Source organism: Theropithecus gelada, chromosome 15 (genome assembly GCF_003255815.1).
Source record: "Theropithecus gelada isolate Dixy chromosome 15, Tgel_1.0, whole genome shotgun sequence".
In the NCBI taxonomy this organism is placed as follows: domain Eukaryota; kingdom Metazoa; phylum Chordata; class Mammalia; order Primates; family Cercopithecidae; genus Theropithecus; species Theropithecus gelada.
The window spans coordinates 8,963,737-8,983,030 of NC_037683.1; the positions used below are offsets into that span (position 1 = coordinate 8,963,737).

Sequence of the window (19,294 nt, forward strand, 5' to 3'; positions counted from 1 at the left end):
ACACTTAAAACAGTGAAATGGGTATGGGAAACTGGTTCCTTTGATGATTTAAAGGAAAATCTCTGTTTTACCATAATCAGGGATATGAATTTTATTTCTTACTCCTCAAGCCTGTACTCAGCAAATCTTTGCTAAAAAAAATTTCCCAAATGATGAGTTTATTTTCCTGGGGTTAAACCATATACATATACCCACTAGAAGCAATTGTAAAGAAATACAGAGAAGGGGCCGGGCGCGGTGGCTGAAGCCTGTAATCCCAGCACTTTGGGAGGCCAAGACGGGCGGATCACGAGGTCAGGAGATCGAGACCATCCTGGCTAACACGTGAAACCCTGTCTCTACTAAAAAATACGAAAAACTAGCCGGCCGAGGTGGCGGGCGCCTGTAGTCCCAGCTACACAGGAGGCTGAGGCAGGAGAATGGCGTGAACTCGGGGGGCGGAGCTTGCAGTGAGCTGAGATCCGGCCACTGCACTCCAGCCTGGGCGACAGAGCGAGACTCCGTCTCGAAAAAAAAAAAAAAGAAATAGAGAAAAAGTTTTGCTTCCCTCACTTTTGGTCAATCTGTTCTTAGGGTCAGAATTAATCTTCCTTCCTGTAGGACACAGCAATGCAAAAAAAGAGGAAGCATAAGCTCAAAAAACAAATCTAAAGTTTGGAGAAATAGATTTCATTTTTAAACAGTCTCAACATGGAACTTGCATGGGACATCCATGGCAGGACTGACAGGTTCCATGACCAAAATGGTACAGCCCTTCCTACCTTCTCATTTATTCTGCTTTGTAACTTAACACTATTATGCCAATGATAATTTAACTAGAAAAGGTTCCTGAGAGAATAACAAATCTGTGATTTTATTATGTCTTTTAATTGATCATGTTTTGCAGCTTTCAGATTCAGATGTCAATAATTTGTTTCTATTATCAGAGTATATAAATCCCATGCAAACATATCTCAGCATAACTGATTTTGTTTCCAAATCATTAAACAGGATAAAATGTTATTTGTTGTAAGCTGTTGACATTTGAAAGGGAATTTTGTTTCACTGAATATTTTTAAAGATGCCGCCAGAGCATTAACCGTTATTTCATTTTTACGTAAGTTGAAGAAAAATGAAACTAGATAGTATGTTCTCAGTTTGCAATCTACAAAGGGGAATTTTATTGCTTAAATTAAGATTTCATTTTCTGGCCTGCGCAAGAGACTTCTATATCTAAAATATGGACATACGTTTTTCATATTTTAGAGTTCATTGTATGGAAAAATACCATCAAAGTTGACCAAAAAATTTTGAAAATCCTTACCAGTTGTTTGTCATATGTGAAAGTCTTATGATTACTTTAATTTTATTTATTTTATCTTGTTCTCTTGCTGGTTATTGGCAGACTCAGACTCAGTCTTTCTGTTTTCACAAAGAACTCATGAAGAGGACGATAGGGAAACCCACGTATGCCTTTGAGGCTAGGGACTATGTTGTAAGTTCACCTGTGATGGCCAGGTCATACAGTCATGGCACAGCCACTAACCCCATTCACAGCACCAAGACTGGGGACCCAGAGGCACTCTGTTATGCTTCCACACTACAAAATGAAATTCTTAATTGAGAGAACTGGACACCAGGAAAAAAAAAAAAGAAAAAAGCCTAATCGTGTAAATTCAACCACAGGCAACTTTATCTGAAAAAGCTTGCATGAATAAAGGAAGCAAACTTTCTAATAACAGTGGTGAGCTGAGCTTGTTTTTTTGTTTTTCTCTTTTCATTCTAGTTCTGGTAAAAATCTTTAAAGGGACTGTGACTGCCGTCTGAGATATCATTGAGTATGACTTTACCGCAGAATTTCACGCATAAAAACACAGCTGCAGTGCGTGGTCACGGGAGAGTGGCGCTCTTACAGACGGCAGTGTAGCTCAGTCACCCATATCCATGTTTGTAACAAATGGATCCATAAGGGAGTTATGCCCTAAAGCTCGGAGAACAAACAAACAAATCAAGGAAGCGTGAGCGATTTCCTAGCACAGTAAAATGATTTTGCTTCTCTCTATGTATCTATATATTGATTTTTCACTGTCCCCTTTCTTTGTACTTGAGGTTAGTCCTGTGACTGTCCAATAACACATGGGCCCGCCCGGGCTGCGTTCCCCATGTGTTATTGACGCTTGTGGCTCCCACGGCTCTTAACTGTCGCCTGAAACTGACAGCTTTTTAATTCTTCAGGTGTCTAGCAATGCACTTAATGAAATCTTCAAAATTATTATTTTAGCCAGTGATTTCGCTTTCTAATTTTAAGAGAAATTCTAATTGGCTGGCTTACAACTTAAGACTGAAAACCAGTATAGAATGATTAAAAAGAAATTCCACGTACTGTGATGGCACTTCTCGTATTAATAGATCATCCGTCACAAATAAAATGGAATTTGTCTGAGAATTTGGTATTTCCTATTCAATGGGGAATCTCTGTTCAATCCTAACGACTCATTTTTACTATGAAGTGTTATAATCTTCCTCTATACAATATTTTGAGGTGAGAACTCTCTGGAATGCTTAAGAAAGAATATGTAACTTTGCGTAATGAAAGTAGCCGAGTAGAGAGCAAATAGTGTATCTAGTTGAAATGTTAGTTCTTTGAATTAGCAATGTTTAGACAATAATGTGTGAGAAAATATCTGTATATGGTAGTGTGCCTTGTAGGAAAGATATTTGGAGTTTTCTGCTGTGCACCATAAGTCTTGTCTGTGCGTACGATGAATTCCAGTTGTGATCAGTAGATTTATGCTCAAGTTCACAGGTGGGCTGGGATCTCTGTAGACTGCCCATGTCAGACAGTCAGGAATGTGACTGTATGTACCATTTTCCCCCTGCCAAAGTTTATCTTTCTGTTTCTTTCCTGTAAAATCTCATGTTTCTATATAGTGACAATTTATTTAAAAGGTCATTTTTTATTTACAAAGAAGCGTCAACTTTGAATCAATCTCAAATTAAGAATTAGTTTTTTAGGCCGCGTGTGGTGGCTCACACCTGTAATCCCAGCACTTTGGAAGGCTGGGGTGGGTGGATCATTTGAGCCCAGGAGTTTGATATCAACCTGGGCAACATGGTGAAACCCCCATCTCTACCAAAAAATACAAAACGTAGCCAGACGTGGTGGCACGTACCTGTAGTGCCGCCTCCTGTATGTACCAGGAGACTGAGGTGTGAAGATCACTTGAGCCCTAGAGGTTGAGGCTTCAGTGAGCTGAGATTGTGCCACTGTACAACCTGCCCTGTCTCCAAAAACAAAACCAAAAATCAGCAAATTGATAAGTAAATACATACTTTAAAAAGAGCAGTCATGGCCGGGCACAGTGGCTCACCCCTGTAATCCCAGCACTTTGGGAGGTGGGCGGATCACGAGTTCAGGAGTTCGAGACCAGCCTGACCAACAAGGGGAAACCCTGTCTCTACTAAAAATTCAAAAAATTAGCTGGGCTTGGTGGCAGTCACCTGTAATCCCAGCTACTCAGGAGGCTGAAGCAGGAAAATTGCTTGAACCTGGAAGGCAGAGGTGGCAGTGAACCAAGATCACGCCACTGCACTCCAGCCTGGACGACAGTGCGAGACTCTGTCTCAAAAAAAAAATAAAAAGATAAAAGAGCAGTCACAGTGGATAATTCTCCAAATGGGCTCAGAGTTTCACAGAAAGCCTCAGCAGACACCATCCACGGAGCGAGGGGTGACACCCACTTCTCCGGGGGGAGAGAACGTTGTCCTCTAGCCTGGCTGCAAGGGTCTTTCCAGGTCCTGCTGGTAGTTTCTTAGAGCAACTGCTCGTCAGCTCTTTGTTACCAATTTACCCATTTCAGACTTTGCCTTCATGTCAATGTTTATATTTATTAGAGTTCCTTAATATTAAAATATTACTTTCCTGTCATGGAAGTCATTGGTGTTCAGACTTGTTTTAGTCTGTGTGAAACTTTCCATGGGAAATTTGGAGAACAAAAAGGTTGTGTGATTATATTTTTTCTTTTTCTTTTTTTTTTTTGAGATGGAGTTTCGCTCTCGTTGCCCAGGCTGGAGTGCAATGGTACGGTCTCGGCTCACCATAACCTCCGCCTCCCGGGTTCAAGCGATTCTCCTGCCTCAGCCTCCCAAGTAGCTTGGATTACAGGTGTGTACCACCACGCCAGGCTAATTTTGTATTTTTAGTAGAGACGGGGTTTCTCCACGTTGGTCAGGCTGGTCTCGAACTCCCGACCTCAGGTGATCCATCACCCTCGACCTCCCAAAGTGCTGGGATTACAGGCGTGAGCACCCAGCCCTGTATTTTTTCTTTGATAGTCATTATGTGTCACCAACTACAAGCTTCCTTTAGTTTACATCTAGGCTGAGGTGGCCAGTACAGGCCTGTAACAGAAACCGTCCTTTTCTCTCTGATCTTTGCTCTGGCAATGTGGAGCCTAAGAAAAATTTCATTAGGGAGCAGCCCTTCTTGTGAACTTTTGCACAGATCTGCTACAAGTCATTTTTATAAATCAGCGGGTAGACGTGTGTTATTGTAATATGGCAGAACTGACCAAGTTCCTCCTCTTCTGATGTGTTGTTTTTGTTTTTTTTCTCTTTCTCTCTCTCTTTCTCTCTATTTTTCCCATACCTCTCCAATTTTTACATGAAGCTTTCTCTCAAGCTGGTAAGCACAATTGTTCCATGCATGTCCTGAGTCTAATCAGGTTTTCTGGCGTGTCTTTTATGAATGCTATGCCATGCACAACATGTCTTCAAAGTTAACTTGGTTTGTGTTTCTCTTACGTGTGCTTTTGTTGGTGTTTCCTTATTAGACTTCTTGGATACAAAGGTCCAGAATCTAATAGAGGTGATCTTAATCTTTTCAAGTTGCTAAGAAAATTAACACTTAACTCACGACTTGATGTTATTACTGGGGCCTTAAGAGGAGGACAAATGTTAATAAAGTGTCTATACAAATATGAACGTAAAGGCCGGGCACAGTAGCTTACGCCTGTAATCCTAGCACTGTGGGAGGCCAAGGTGAGTGGATTGCCTGAGCTCAGGAGTTCGAGACCAGCCCGGGCAACACAGTGAAACCCCGTCTATACATACAAAAAATTAGCCGGGCGTGGCAGCGTGCGCCTGTAGTCCCAGCTACTCGGGAGGCCGGGGCAACGAACTGCTTGAACCCGGGAGGTGAAGGGTGCAATGAACCAAGATTGCAACACTGGACTCTAGCCTGGGTGACAGAGCAAGACTTCTTCTCCAAATATATATATATATATATATATATATATATATATATATATATATGAACGTAAATATTACATCTTGGGGGGTGTCTGTTGGATCATTTTGATATAAAAGTAAATTTAATAGTTGAAAAATGTTCCTATTTGAGAACCATAGAAGTAGATGAAAATATCTGGGAGCCTGAAGGAGCCGTGCAGGAATGATCCCAGCCGGCAGCGGCTACCCAGGTTTGAGGCCACCTGTGGGAATGGAAGACTGTGGAATCTTTATGGCGCGATGTAGATATGTTGGTGCCTTGTGCATATCTGATTCAAGAGGCCACAAGATGATTTCGTGGACAGTGAAAAGAGCCTCCTAAGCCTTTTAGAATTATTCACTCAGTGTTTTGTGTTGTTTCTACTTAATTGTATATGCCTAGTCAACAGTCAAACTAATCATTAAATTTATTAAAAGTAACTAACATAACCTATAACTATACTTCAAATATGTGTAATAGTTTCATAGTCTTCTCAAATTCCACAGCTAAGAATATCCTAGGCCGGGCGCGGTGGCTCAAGCCTGTAATCCCAGCACTTTGGGAGGCCGAGACGGGTGGATCACGAGGTCAGGAGATCGAGACTATCCTGGCTAACACGGTGAAACCCTGTCTCTACTAAAAAATACAAAAAACTAGCCGGGCAAGGTGGCGGGCGCCTGTAGTCCCAGCTACTCGGGAGGCTGAGGCAGGAGAATGGCGCGAACCCGGGAGGCGGAGCTTGCAGTGAGCTGAGATCCGGCCACTGCACTCCAGCCTGGGCGACAGAGCGAGACTCCGTCTCAAAAAAAAAAAAAAAAGGAATATCCTAAAATAATGGACAGTGGTCAACTGTGACAATTCAACTAGGAATAAGATCAGCACTATAAGCACACTATTGATAACCTAGGATAGTATTTTATGATGATTTATATATTTTTTTATATATATATAGACGTATGTATGTATATACCTAATTTTTTTTAACACAACTCAGTATCCGGTAATGGATCCAACCCTAAAAAAAAAGAATATTTTATTAAATTAAACATTTCTTAGGCTGTGAAATAAAATCCTGAGAAGAGTCTTTGATTAAGGCCTCTACATGAAGGAAAGAGATCTAGACACTTAAATGAACTACAAGTTTATCCGCAGTATGAACTTGGGAAAAACTGGATCTGTTGACTAGGAGGCCTTCTCAGCTGCCAGGGTTTCCTTATTTCCCATTGTTTTTCTGGGTGCTAGCAGCAAAAGGTAGTATTTTTAGGCAGTCTTTCTGTTTGAAACACAAAGTATTTTACCAACTTGGTATTGAATTGTCGCTTTATACCATTACTTTGAAGGCAGCAAAGAAGTGAAGTGCTGGCTGGGCATGGTGGTTCATGCCTGGAATCCCAGTGCTTTGGAAGGCTGAGGCAGGAGGATTGCCTGAGCCCAGGGGTTCAAGGTTGCAGTGAGCTATCACTGCGCCACTGCACTCCAGCCTGGGTGACAGAGTGAGACCATGTCTCAAAAAAAAAAAAAAGAAAAAAGAAAAAAGATGTGGTGGCAGGTGTGGTGGCTCACGCCTGTAATATCTGCACTTTGGGAGGTGGGGGCAGGCAGATCACTTGAGCCCAGGAGTTCTAGACCAGCCTGGGCATCATGGTGAAACCTGACTCTACAAAAAAATACAAAAATTAGCCGGGCATGGTGGTCTGTGCCTGTGATCCCAGCTGTACTGGAGGCTGAGGCAGGAGGATTGATTGAGCCCAGGAGGTCGAGGCTGCTCCAGCCTTGGGTAATAGAATGAAACCTTGTCTCAAAAAAAAACTGTAAAACAAAACAAAACAAAAAACCCAAAATCTGAAGAGGTAGTATTACACAGAGCTTGTGCTATTTTGGGGTGGGGGGAAGCTGTCAACAAGCAGGGGTTTGATTTTTTTTTCTTTCAGGAGACCAAGAGTCTCACTCTGTACCCTAGGCAGGAGTGCAGTGGCGCGATCTCGGCTCACTGCAACCTCCACCTCCTGGGTTCAAGCGATTCTTATGCCTCAGCCTCCCGAGTTGCTGGGTTTATAAGGGCGTGCCACCACACCTGGCTAATTTTTGTATTTTTAGTAGAGATGGGATTTTGCCATGTTGGCCAGGCTGGTCTTGAGCTCCTAACCTCAGGTGATCCGCCCACCTCAGCCCCCCAAAGGGCTGGGATTACATGTGTGAGCCACCGGGCCTGGCCAAGTTTGATTTTATTAGTACATAGAACAAGGTTATCTTACAGAACTCCAGATACTTAAAACATAGGTAGATGTATATGACCCTCTCTTCCCATACAAACTCCACCTGTTATGGCCTGTCTTTGTTGTTTTCTTATCTATTTATAAGTCATCAGTACAGTGTGTTTTACTGATAGATTTCTCCGCACCTGTTTATACACCTGCACAGAGGCCAAAGCTGTTGTCCGACATGGTAGCCACTTACCACATGATGGCAAGTGCCTGTAATCCCAGCTACTCGGGCGGCTTATACCTCAGCCTCCCGAGTAGCTGGGATTACAGGCACTTGCCATCATGCCCAGCTAATTTTTGTATTTTTGTAGAGACAGGGTTTCACCATGTTGTCCAGGCTGGTCTTGAACTCCTGACCTCAGGTGATCCGTCCACCTCGGCCTCCCAAAGTGCTGGGATTACAGGTGTAAGCCACCACACCCAGCTACTATTGAGTTTTAATTAATTAAAACTAAATAAATTTTAAAAAATTCGGTTCCACAATTTCACCAGCCACATTTCAAATGCTTCACAGCCACACATGGCCTCTGTGTTGGACAGCACGGCCATAGAACATTGCCATCACTGTAGAAAGTTCTGTTGGACTCACAGCACATAGCAAGGCTCAGCACATATTAACGAGGTGAACTTTGACCACTTCTCAGATTTCCTGACTTCTTTTTTGTTTTTTTGAGATGGAGTTTCACTCTTGTTGCCCAGGGTGGAGTGCACAGTGGCGCAATCTTGGCTTACCACAACCTCCACCTCCCGGGTTCAAGCGATTCTCCTGCCTCAGCCTCCCGAGTAGCGGGGATTACAGATGGGCGCCACCACGCCTGGCTAATTTTGTATTTTTAGTAGAGACGGGGTTTTTCCATGTTGGTCAGGCTGGTCTCGAACTCCTGACCTCAGGTGATCCACCCGCCTTGGCCTCCCAAAGTTCTGAGATTACAGACATGAGCCACCACGCCTGGCCTAGATTTCCTGATTTCTGAAGCAGTGTATCTTAACATTGTGTTTTGCCGTATTCCAGCTTTTAAAAAATTCTCAGTTCTGGAAAACATGCTTGCTTGATAAAACTCAAACCGTTTTTCCTCTGCTGTTTCACCATGCCAATCAACACAGAAGATTTCTATGACCAAATATATCAGTGTTTCCCTTATATATCAAACAGCAGACACTGGCTGGGTGTCCTCTAATTCAATTCCATTCTGATGCTATCTACCTGGAGATAGTGGCCGATCCTGGGGTTGAGGGCTCAGTCCTGCAGGACTGCCCCCTCCTTCCCACCAGTCGCAAGTCCAGGCTTCCAGAACTCCTGATGGACTAGCTTCAATTTGGAGTTCCCATGACCCCCTCTTTGGGTTCAATTAATTTGCAGGGGCAGCTCACAGAGCTCAGGAAAATGCTTACATTTACTGGTCTGTTTTTGGTTTTTTTGTTTGTTTGTTTTTTGAGACGGAGTCTCACCTGTCGCCCAGGCTGGAATGCAATGGCGTGATCTTGGCTCACCACAACCTCCACCTCCCAGGTTCAAGCGATTCTCCTGCCTCAGCCTCCCAAGTAGCTGGGACTACAGGCGTGCACCACCACACCTGGCTAATTTGTTGTGTCTTTAGTCGAGACGGGGGTTTCTCCATGTTGGTCAGGCTGGTCTCGAACTCCTGACCTCGTGATCTGCCTGCCTCAGCCTCCCAAAGTGCTGGGATTACAGGCGTGAGCCACGGTGCCTGGCCACCACATTTACTGGTTTATTTCAAAGAGTATTACAAAAGATGCAGATGAAGAGATGCTTAGGGCGAGGTATGGGGGAGGGGGCACAGTGCCTCCATGCCCTCCCTGGGCAGCCACTCTCTAGGAATCTCCCCAAAAACCCTGTCGTCTTGGTCCTTTTATGAGACTTCATCAGATAGACATGACTGAAGCATGGACAACCTCGTTGAAATGAGATTGGTCAGAAAGGGCCTGATCGCATCCTCATAGATCGGGTAGGGACGCCCAGCAGGGCCTGTCTGTACAGATTCTTCTTGGCCTCCCTGTGCAGCCTTCCTTCCTCCAGGGTATGGGGCAGGATCCTCTTGAATGAGGATCCCATGGACACAATCAGAATCCTGCCTTGGGCAGGTGAAAGAAGGGCACGCGGAGGTCCGAGAGACTGATTCTGTTTTCTGAGGTGGAAGGTACTCTGATGTTTTAACAAAAGACCGCAGCAAGAGGCCGGGTGTGGTGGCTCACGCCTGTAATCCCAGGACTTTGGGAGGCCGAGATGGGCGGATCGCCTGAGGTCAGGAGTTCGAGACCAGCCTGACCAACATGGTGAAATCCATAATCTATAATAATCCAGTTTTCAAATTTGTAGCGGAAATATTGTAGCGCCATAGTATATGGAAAACAAGTCTTTTTTTTTTTTGTATTAAAGGTTAGTTTTGTTTCATCTTAGATTCAGAGTCAAATTAAACTTCTTTGGTTTGCTATTAGGAATAGTCACTTCTAGTCTGGTTTCACTCTTATCTCTAACACAAACACACATACACACACACATTAGAGGGTCAGTGTGTCTGACGGGTGTGTCTTTGAGAACATTCGCTGAAAGTTCTTTGCGTGGCCTTTTGTGGTCAACTATTTGCTGAATCACACAGTTCCCAGCACATCACCCTGGCATTTTATCTTAATCAGCATAGGAACCCAGTCACATGCCCCCATGTAAGCTGCTTGGCAAATGCAACTTGCTTCTGGAATTACATTAACTGGGTCCCTTCTTTCTACCCTGCCCCAAGCCTGTCTTGTCCTTGTTTCAAAAGAATTGAGGGTTTAAAGTAAAATCTCTTTTCTAAATGCCCTGGCTTATCCCTGGTTATTTGAAGAAATTTCTCTCTCTTCTCTCTCTCTCTTTTTTTTTTTTTGAGATGGAGTCTCGCATTGTTGCCCGGGCTGGAGTGCAGTGGCGCGATCTCGGCTCGCTGCAACCTCTGCCTCCTGGGTTCAAACGATTCTCCTGCCTCAGCCTCCCAAGTAGCTGGGATTATAGGCGCCCGCCACCACGCCCAGCTAATTTTTTGCATTTTTAGTAGAGATGGGGTTTCACTTTGTCGGCCAGGCTGGTCTCAAACTCCTGACCTCGTGATCCACCCACCTCACCTCTCAAAGTGCTGGGATTACAGGCATAAGCCACCGTGCCCAGCATGAAATTTCTCTCTCTTTATGAACATAGCCTTGCTTAAGTAAAAGCACAGTGTAGCCATAGCTTTCTAACAAGTAAGCATATGTCAAAGCCTGAAACTGTTGATACTTTCTCCTTAAAGCACACGCACAGAGTAAAGAGAGCAGTTGCTTTTGAAAAGGGAATCAAGATATCAAAATACAGTTCTTCTGACAGATTAAAAACCACGGAGATGAGTTTCATACACTGTGGAAAATTGATTTTTGAGGTCAGGGAGGGCATTCTCTCTGAACTCTGAGAGGCTTCCTAAAGGTGCCTAAAAGAAGTCACTCTTCTGGGCGCGGCAGCTCACGTCTGTAATCCCAGCACTCTGGGAGGCCAAGGTGGGCGGATCACCTGAAGTCAAGAGTTAGAGATGTGGAAAATTAGCCAGGCATGGTGGCGCGTGCCTGTAGTCCCAGCTACTCAGGAGGCTGAGGCAGGAGAATCACTTGAATCCGGGTGGCAGAGGTTGCAGTGAGCTGAGATCACGCCACTGCACTCCAGCCTGGGCAACAGAGTGAGACTCCGTCTCAAGGAAAAAAAAAAAAGTTCAGAGGCAGCAGAGGGAAGCGTGCATGGGGTGCAGGGAAGAGAGATTTTTTTTTTTTTAATGTTCTTTTTCACCCACACTCTCTGAGGAATGTGATGTCCCATCTGTCACTTTACAGGGATGGAGACTTTTGGCCTCAGCCTGTGTGAAGAGACAGGCAGGAATACTCACGCTAGGGAAAAGGCGGCAGCTAGGTGTGCAGTGGTCGGTGGGGTTTATATTAAGGGAACATAAATTTCATTAACACTTTAGTGTTGCCACTGACATTGATGGTAACACTTGGTAGGAAAATGAAGAAGACTATCTCAAAATGTGTTTTTCATGGATTCTCCCTAGAGTCAAAAGTATCTCTTCCTCTCCTTTCCTGTAGTGTTGCTCACTGCTTTTTCTGGGGCGTTCTGGCCAGTATCCATGGAACTGGGAGTAGTTTATGGGACTTTCGCAGTTTGCATGCATTGATTTTTGCATCTCGGCTGGGTGTAGTGGGAAAGAGCTTAATCTGTTTCATGAAGCCACATGCAGACGTCTGCACCCCCCATGGCTGCAGACTTTGCTTACAGCCTTCTTTCAAGGAAAGTCTGGGGCTTTCTGGTTTCTCATTTATATTTGTGTCTGCAGGGTGCAACACCGGAGGATTTCAGCAACCTCCCACCTGAACAAAGAAGGAAAAAGCTGCAGCAGAAAGTCGATGAGTTAAGTAAAGAAATTCAAAAGGAGATGGATCAAAGGTATAGTGCATCAATATGACTTATTAAGAATTCAAGGCTGGGCGCAGTGGCTCACAGCTTGTAATCCCAGCACTTTGGGAGGCTGAGGTGGGTGGATCACCTGAGGTCAGGAGTTCAAGACCAGCCTAGCCAACATGGTGAAACCCCGTCTCTACTAAAAATATAAAAACTAGTCGGGTGTGGTGGCGTGCATCTGTAGTTCCAGTTACTCAGGAGGCTGAGGCAGAAGAATCGCTTGAACCCAGGAGGCAGAGGTTGCATTGAGCCAAGATCATGCCATTGCACTCCAGCCTGGGCAACAGAGCAAGACTCTGTCTCAAAAAAATAAAAATAAAAAATAATTTAAAATAAAATAAAAATTAAAAGAAAAGAAATTCAAATTCAGGCTGGGCGTGGTGGCTTACGCCTGTAATCCCAGCACCTTGGGAGGCTGAGGCAGGAAGATTGCTTGAGCCCTGGAGTTCAAGACCAGCCCAGGCAACATAGCAAAACCCCTAAAAAAAAAAAAGGAAAAAAAACTAGCCAGGCACGATGGTGTGCACCTGTAGTCCCAGCTATTTAGGAGGCTGAAGTGGGAGGAACACCTGAGCCCAGGAGGGCCTGGCTGCAGTAAGCCATGATCATGCCACTCCACTCCAGCCTGGGCAACAGAGTGAGGCCCTATGTCAAAAAAAAAAAAAAAAGAGAGAGACCAGCCTGGGCAATATGGAGAAACCCCGTCTCTACTAAAAATACAAAATTAGCTGGGCATGGTAGTGCGTGTCTGTAATTCCAGCTACTTGGGAGGATGAGGCAGGAGAGTCGCTTGAACCCCAGAGGTGGAGGTTGCGGTGAGCCAAGATCGTGCCACTATATTCCAGCCTGGGCAACAAGAGCAAAACTCCGTTTCCAAAAAAAAAAAAAAAAGAAATATGCCTTTAAATAAGCCATAAACTAAACAAAAAATCATAGTAGATATTAGAAAGTATATGAAATAGAATTGAACTTTAACATACATTCTATATATAGTTTGTGGGATGTCATTAAAGCCATGCTTATAAAGAGATTTATTGCTCTGAATGCATATGAAAAACAGAGAGGTAAAAATCAGTGAGCCTTAGCTCACTTAGATCCTCACTTAGGATCTATCTCAAGACGTTAGAAAAAGAACAGCAAATTAAGCCCAAAGGAAATAGAAGCAACTGGGCATGGTGGCTCACACCTGGAATCCCAGCACTTTGAGAGACTGAGGTGGGTGGATCATCTGAGGTCAGGAGTTCAAGACCAGCCTGGCCAACATGCCAAAACCCTGTCTCTACTAAAAATACAAAAATTAGCTGGGTGTGATGGGTCACCTGTAGTCCCAGCTACTCAGGAGGCTGAGGCAGGAGAATCACCGGAACCCAGGAGGCAGAGGGTGCAGTGAGCCAAGATCATGCCAGTGCACTCCAGCCTGGGCGACAGAGTGACACTCTTATCTCAAAAATAATAAAAAATAAATAAAATATACAATTCAACAGATCCAAAAGTTGGTTCCTTAAAAAGATCCATAAAGTTGATAAACATGTGGAGAGATTGATTAGGAAAGACTGGGAGGAGAGGACCTGAAGATAATGGATATAGACAATTCTGTTGAGGACTTTTGCTAAGAAATAGGGAGGCAGCGGGAGGGGTGGGCCGTAAACTCAAGAGAGGGGTTTCGGAAAGGACATCATAAGGATGGACCACATTACACTTGGCTTGTAATGTTTGTTATTTGTTAAATAAATAAATGTTTAAACATTTTTAAGAACAAACATGTAACATTATTTTTAAATGTTTATTTAAAAATTATTTATAAACATTATTTTTAAATGTTCACTTATTTAAATATATATTTATTTAACAAATATTCATCGAGCATCTACTCCGTGCCAGGGGTGGCCTTGACGCTCAGGATCCATCAAGTTAACAGCGTAACTTGAGCTCATAGAGCTTCCTCCAAGAGCTTCCATTGTAACAGGAGGAGAGAGTGAACAATAAGCATAATAATAATGAATGATGCATGCTGTGGGAAAGAAGGCAGGAAGGAAGTAAGGAAGATAGGAAGGAAGAGAGGAAAGAAACAAGATAAGGCGGCTGGAAGTGCAGGTGGGTCTCAGCCTCTTAGGTGGAGGGTGGTGAGGACTTGCGGAAGCTCTCTTCCTGTTATTTCTGTATTTTTAGTTAAACTATTTCTCATGACTCAGAATGTATCTTTTGGTTTGTCTGTCGGCCTTGTATCGTATTGTATGGCCTGCTTTGGATTTTCATTTGCCGACACTCATCAAAGTTGGCTCCTTCACCCTGGCAGTCATTTGCTCTCCCCTGGTAGTCATTTGCCTACCAAAAGTGCCCAGAAACAAGGGTAAAATTAGTAGAGCTCTTTGATCTTCAACCCAAACCTACCCCCAACTTCTCTAGGGATGTCTACCCAGGCTACCATGGGCTGCTTCCAAACATGATTTCAGGAAGGATGTGGGATCCACAGTGTATAGCCGTAAGGCTGTGTTGCTTACCTGTCGTGGATACCAACTATGGATTCCATTTCTTAACAGTGGAAATGGGTGTGTTAACATTTCCAAAGCAATTAACTGTGCTTCTTCGTCAGGTGAGCACATTGCAGCCCGTGAGACCCAGGATGCCAGCTGTAGCTTTGGTTTGCATGAAGAATGCACACGTAGAAATACTTGGGGATTTTTTTGTTTGTTTGTTTGTTTTTTGAGATGGAGTCTTGCTCTGTTGCCCAGGCTGGAGTGCAGTGGTATGATCTCGGCTCACTGCAGCCTCCACCTCCTGGGTTCAAGTGATTCTCCTGCCTCAGCCTCCCAAGTAGCTGGGATTAAGGGGACATGCCACCACTCCTGGCTAATTTTTGTATTTTTAGTAGAGACGGGGTTTTACCATGTTGGAAATACTTGGGTTTTGAAGCCAGATTCGGTGGCTCACGCCTGTAATCCCAGCACTTTGGGAGGCCAAGGCAGGTGGATTGCTTGAGGCCAGGAGCTCAAGACCAGCCTGGGCAACATGGCAAAACGCAGTCTCTACCAAAAATACAAAAATTAGCCAGTCTCATAGCCTGGTCTCAAAAATAAATAAATAAATAAAATTTTTTTTAAATTATTGGGTTTTGTTTTTCTTTTTTGTGTGTATGTGGCAAAGGGAAGAACAGGATTCATTTGTGCTTCTCATTTACCAGGGACAATAAGGAGATAACCATTCAGAGAAGGGAACTGAAATTTAAAAATCAGCTTCTGTATTTATAGCCCTTAGTAGCAGAATTCCTATAATTTCCAGAATGGAAGCTGGCCCAATAGTCCCTTATAATCCGTACTCTAATCTTCCCATGTTTGCATTCATATAGTTTTCCAAGTGGTAGAATATTGGCTGATAAGAGTAACCTTTGCCAGGCGCGGTAGCTCACGCCTATAATCCCAGCACTTTAGGAGGCCGAGGCAGGCAGATCACCTGAGGTCAGGAGTTCAAGACCAGCCTGGCCAATGTGGCAAAACCCCATCTCTACTAAAACTACAAAAATTAGGTGGGCGTGGTGGCATGCACCTGTAATCCCAGCTATTCTGGAGGCTGAGGCAGCAAGAATTGCTTCAACCCCAGAGGTGAAGGTTGTAGTGAGCCGAGATCACACCGTTGCACTCCAGCCTGAGTGATAAGAGTGAAACTCCGTCTCAAAAAAAAAAAAAAAAGGAATAATCTTTACAGTTTTTTTTTTTTTTTTTTTTTTTTTTTTTGAGACGGAGTCTTGCTCTGTCGCCCAGGCTGGAGTGCCGTGGCCGGATCTCAGCTCACTGCAAGCTCCGCCTCCCAGGTTCACGCCATTCTCCTGCCTCGGCCTCCCGAGTAGCTGGGACTACAGGCGCCCGCCACTTCGCCCAGCTAGTTTTTTGTATTTTTTAGTGGAGACGGGGTTTCACCATGTTAGCCAGGATGGTCTCGATCTCCTGACCTCGTGATCCACCCGTCTCGGCCTCCCAAAGTGCTGGGATTACAGGCTTGAGCCACCGCGCCCGGCCCCTTTACAGTTTTCTACTCATTCTTTCTTTCAGAGATGCCATAACAAAAATGAAAGATGTCTACCTAAAGAATCCTCAGATGGGAGACCCAGCCAGTTTGGATCACAAATTAGCAGAAGTCAGCCAAAATATAGAGAAACTGCGACTAGAGACCCAGAAATTTGAGGTATGAAACTTCTGTTGTGGAAAGCTTTGTTGGAAATGAAGAATAGGTGTTCCTCGGTATAGAATGGCGTGGGGCCCTGACGGTCCTCTCACTGGGAGGGACACAATGGGAACAGCAGGCTGTTTCATGAGTTACGGTCAAAGGAAAAATACAGCTTCGCCGTTGAACATTCTGCTTCTCATCATAGCCTATCTTAATCGTGTCTGTAAAACCTGACAGTGTTTAACGTTGTATTTGTATACATTGGGGGGTTGGTGGGGTTGTTTGTTTTTTTAATTTTAGAGATAGGATTTTGCTCTGTTGCCCAGGCTGGGGTACAGTGGCATGATTATAGCTCACTGCAGCCTTGACCTCCTTGGCTCAGCCTCTGAGGAGCTGAGATTACACATGCCACCATACCTGGCTAAGTTTTATTTTTTAATTTTTTATTTGTTTTAGAGTCGGGGTCTTGCTCTGTTGCACAGACTGGTCTTGAACTCCTGGCCTTAAGCCATCCTCCCACCTTAGCCTCCCAAAGTGCTGGGATTACAGCTGTGAGCCACTGTGCCCGGCCAGTATTTTTTGTACTTTAAGTTATTCTGCTTCATCTCATGGTAATAAAATTGGGAGTATAGAGCGATCCATTATCCCAGTGAATCAAAAAAGCAATGAAAAAAAATCCCCTGAAATATACAATTGTTCTTTCAGCGGGCCCATTATGGAAAGGGTGTGTGTGTGTGAGAACCAGCAGGAAACACAAATGAGAAACAAGCAGGAAACATAAATAATAAAAGTTGGAGGGAGGGAGAGGAGCACTCAAAAGCTGTCAACAAAAGCCTCCTGAACCCACTCTCTACACCACATTTAAAGACTACAGAGCGTGGAAAAATACATTAGCAACCGATTCTACCAATCAGAATAGATTGTTTCCAGCAATGAAAGGTTAACTATGGCTTTTTTCATTCTGTTTTTTTGAGATGAAGTCTCGCCCTGTTGCCCAGGCTGGAGTGTAGCAGCGTGATCTCAGCTCACTGTGACCTACATTTCCCAGGTTCAAGTGATTCTCCTGCCTCAGCCTCCTGAGTAGCTGGGACTGCAGGCACGCACCACCACACCTGGCTAATTTTTGTATTTTTAGTAGAGACGGGGTTTTTGCCATGTTGGCCAGGCTGGTCTCGAACCCCTGACCTCAGATGATCCACCCACCTTGGCTTCCCAAAGTGCTGGGATTACAGGCATGAGCCACCGTGCCCGGCCAGCTTTTTTCATTGTTTTCAGAATCCATCAGTAATGTTCATTTGAGCATTTAGAACTTAGAACAGTCCTTTTCTGATTTTTTTTTTTTTTTTTTTTTTTGAGACAAAGTCTTGCTCTGTCACCCAAGCTGGAGTGCAGTGGTGCGATCTCAGCTCACTGTACCATCTACCTCCTGAGTTCCAGTGATTCTCCTGCCTCAGCTTCCCGAGCAGCTGGGACTACAGGCGCGCGCCACCACACCCAGCTAATTTTTGTATTTGTAGTAGAGACAGGGTTTCACCATGTTGGCCAGGCTGGTCTCAAACTCCTGACCTCAAGTGATTCACCTGCCTCAGCCTCCCAAAGTGCTGGGATTACAGGCGTGAGCCACCGTGCCCAGCCTTCTGATCATTTTTATTCCTTTGACTTCTTTATACCGTTTCCAGTGTTGCTGAAGATCATTTTATCTACTTTAATTTTTAAGTACAAGTTTCATTTCTATAAAAAAAAAAAAAAGTTACACTCCTAAAAAATGGGAAGTGTGACTTTCAAACTGAGTCACTGCTTAAGCATGGCTGTGCCCTCGGGTATCGCATGGTGACCTCATGGTCAAAAGGAAACTAGAAGTGACTTATCCAAGATTGCACTGCTGCTTAAAAGCCCAAGGGGACAGCGTAGTCCAGTGTGCTTTCTGCCTCGTCGTGGGCAACCACATAAATATGGCTTTGTTTCTATGTCTCCAACTTTGGGTGAAATGGAAACAGCCGCCGTTGAGTCCATTTAAACAGTCGAATGCAGAACACGTGGCCATTCTGCCCCGGTGCAGACTTTCTCACATTGGGTTAAATGGCCAAGAGCAGCCCCTGAGTTTGGGACCTTAGGACGCTCTGGGCTGGTCTTAAGATGGCCTTTGGGACCTTAGGACGCTCTGGGCTGGTCTTAAGATGGCCTTTGGGACCTTAGGACACTCTGGGCTGGCCCTCAGATGGCCTTAGGTTGGAGTCTCTCATTGCTTTCGTCTCCAGGCCTGGCTGGCTGAGGTTGAAGGCCGGCTCCCAGCACGCAGCGAGCAGATGCGCCGGCAGAGCGGACTGTACGACAGCCAGAACCCACCCACGGTCAACAACTGCGCCCAGGACCGCGAGAGGTACAGTATCTGCACAGCACCTGCCTCTGGCAAGGGAGCCTGTTGGCTTTCTATTTATTTCTAAATTTCGGAATCTGGAATGAGCATAAGGCACTTGTTCAATGCCAAAATGTCTGTTACAATTGACCTGTCACTTTCCCCATGCCACATGGGGTGTGGGATCTGAGCCTGCGGATGATTTACCGTAGTCTCAGTTGCAGCACTCGCTGAGGGGCGGGGGTTGCAAGCACTCTCCAGTCACAGGGACTCAACCTGAGTCCTCCCTGGGGTCAGTCGCTTTAGTTGCTTTGTGTTTTCCTTTCTTGAGCAGCCCAGATGGCAGTTACACAGAGGAGCAGAGTCAGGAGAGTGAGGTGAAGGTGCTGGCCACGGATTTTGACGACGAGTTTGATGATGAGGAGCCCCTCCCTGCCATAGGGACATGCAAAGCTCTCTACACGTTTGAAGGTGACATTTCGTGTCCGCTGGATTCCCTTGCCTTTTAAAAACCGTAATAGCTGAGTCACTCTTCTTTCACCCTTCCTTCCTTCCCTCCTTCCTTCCTTCCCTCCTTCCTTCCTTCTCTCCCTCCTTCCTTCCTTCCCTCCTTCCTTCCTTCCTTCCTTCCCTCCTTCCTTCCTTCCCTCCTTCCTTCCTTCCCTCCCTCCTTCCTTCCTTCCCTCCCTCCTTCCTTCCTTCCCTCCCTCCTTCCTTCCCTCCCTCCTTCCTTCCCTGCTTCCCTCCTTCCTTCCCTCCCTCCTTCCTTCCTTCCCTGCTTCCTTCCTTCC

At 44.9% G+C, this 19,294-nt stretch overlaps 1 protein-coding gene across 10 annotated transcripts in view; it reads left to right on the forward strand.

The window, feature by feature from the left end:
* The window catches only part of FNBP1 (formin binding protein 1), a 161,705-nt gene that overhangs the window by 129,343 nt on the left and 13,068 nt on the right, over window positions 1-19,294 (forward strand). For 4 of the 10 annotated variants that reach the window (XM_025360747.1, XM_025360751.1, XM_025360745.1 and 1 more), the window contains exons 11-15: window positions 4,649-4,663; window positions 11,862-11,971; window positions 16,033-16,165; window positions 18,406-18,527; window positions 18,838-18,974. In XM_025360747.1, the coding sequence (XP_025216532.1) occupies window positions 4,649-4,663; window positions 11,862-11,971; window positions 16,033-16,165; window positions 18,406-18,527; window positions 18,838-18,974 (517 nt within the window). Of the gene's footprint in view, window positions 1-4,648; window positions 4,664-11,861; window positions 11,972-16,032; window positions 16,166-18,405; window positions 18,528-18,834; window positions 18,975-19,294 lie in introns of all 10 variants that reach the window. The other 6 variants (XM_025360750.1, XM_025360753.1, XM_025360749.1 and 3 more) reach the window with 3 other exon arrangements.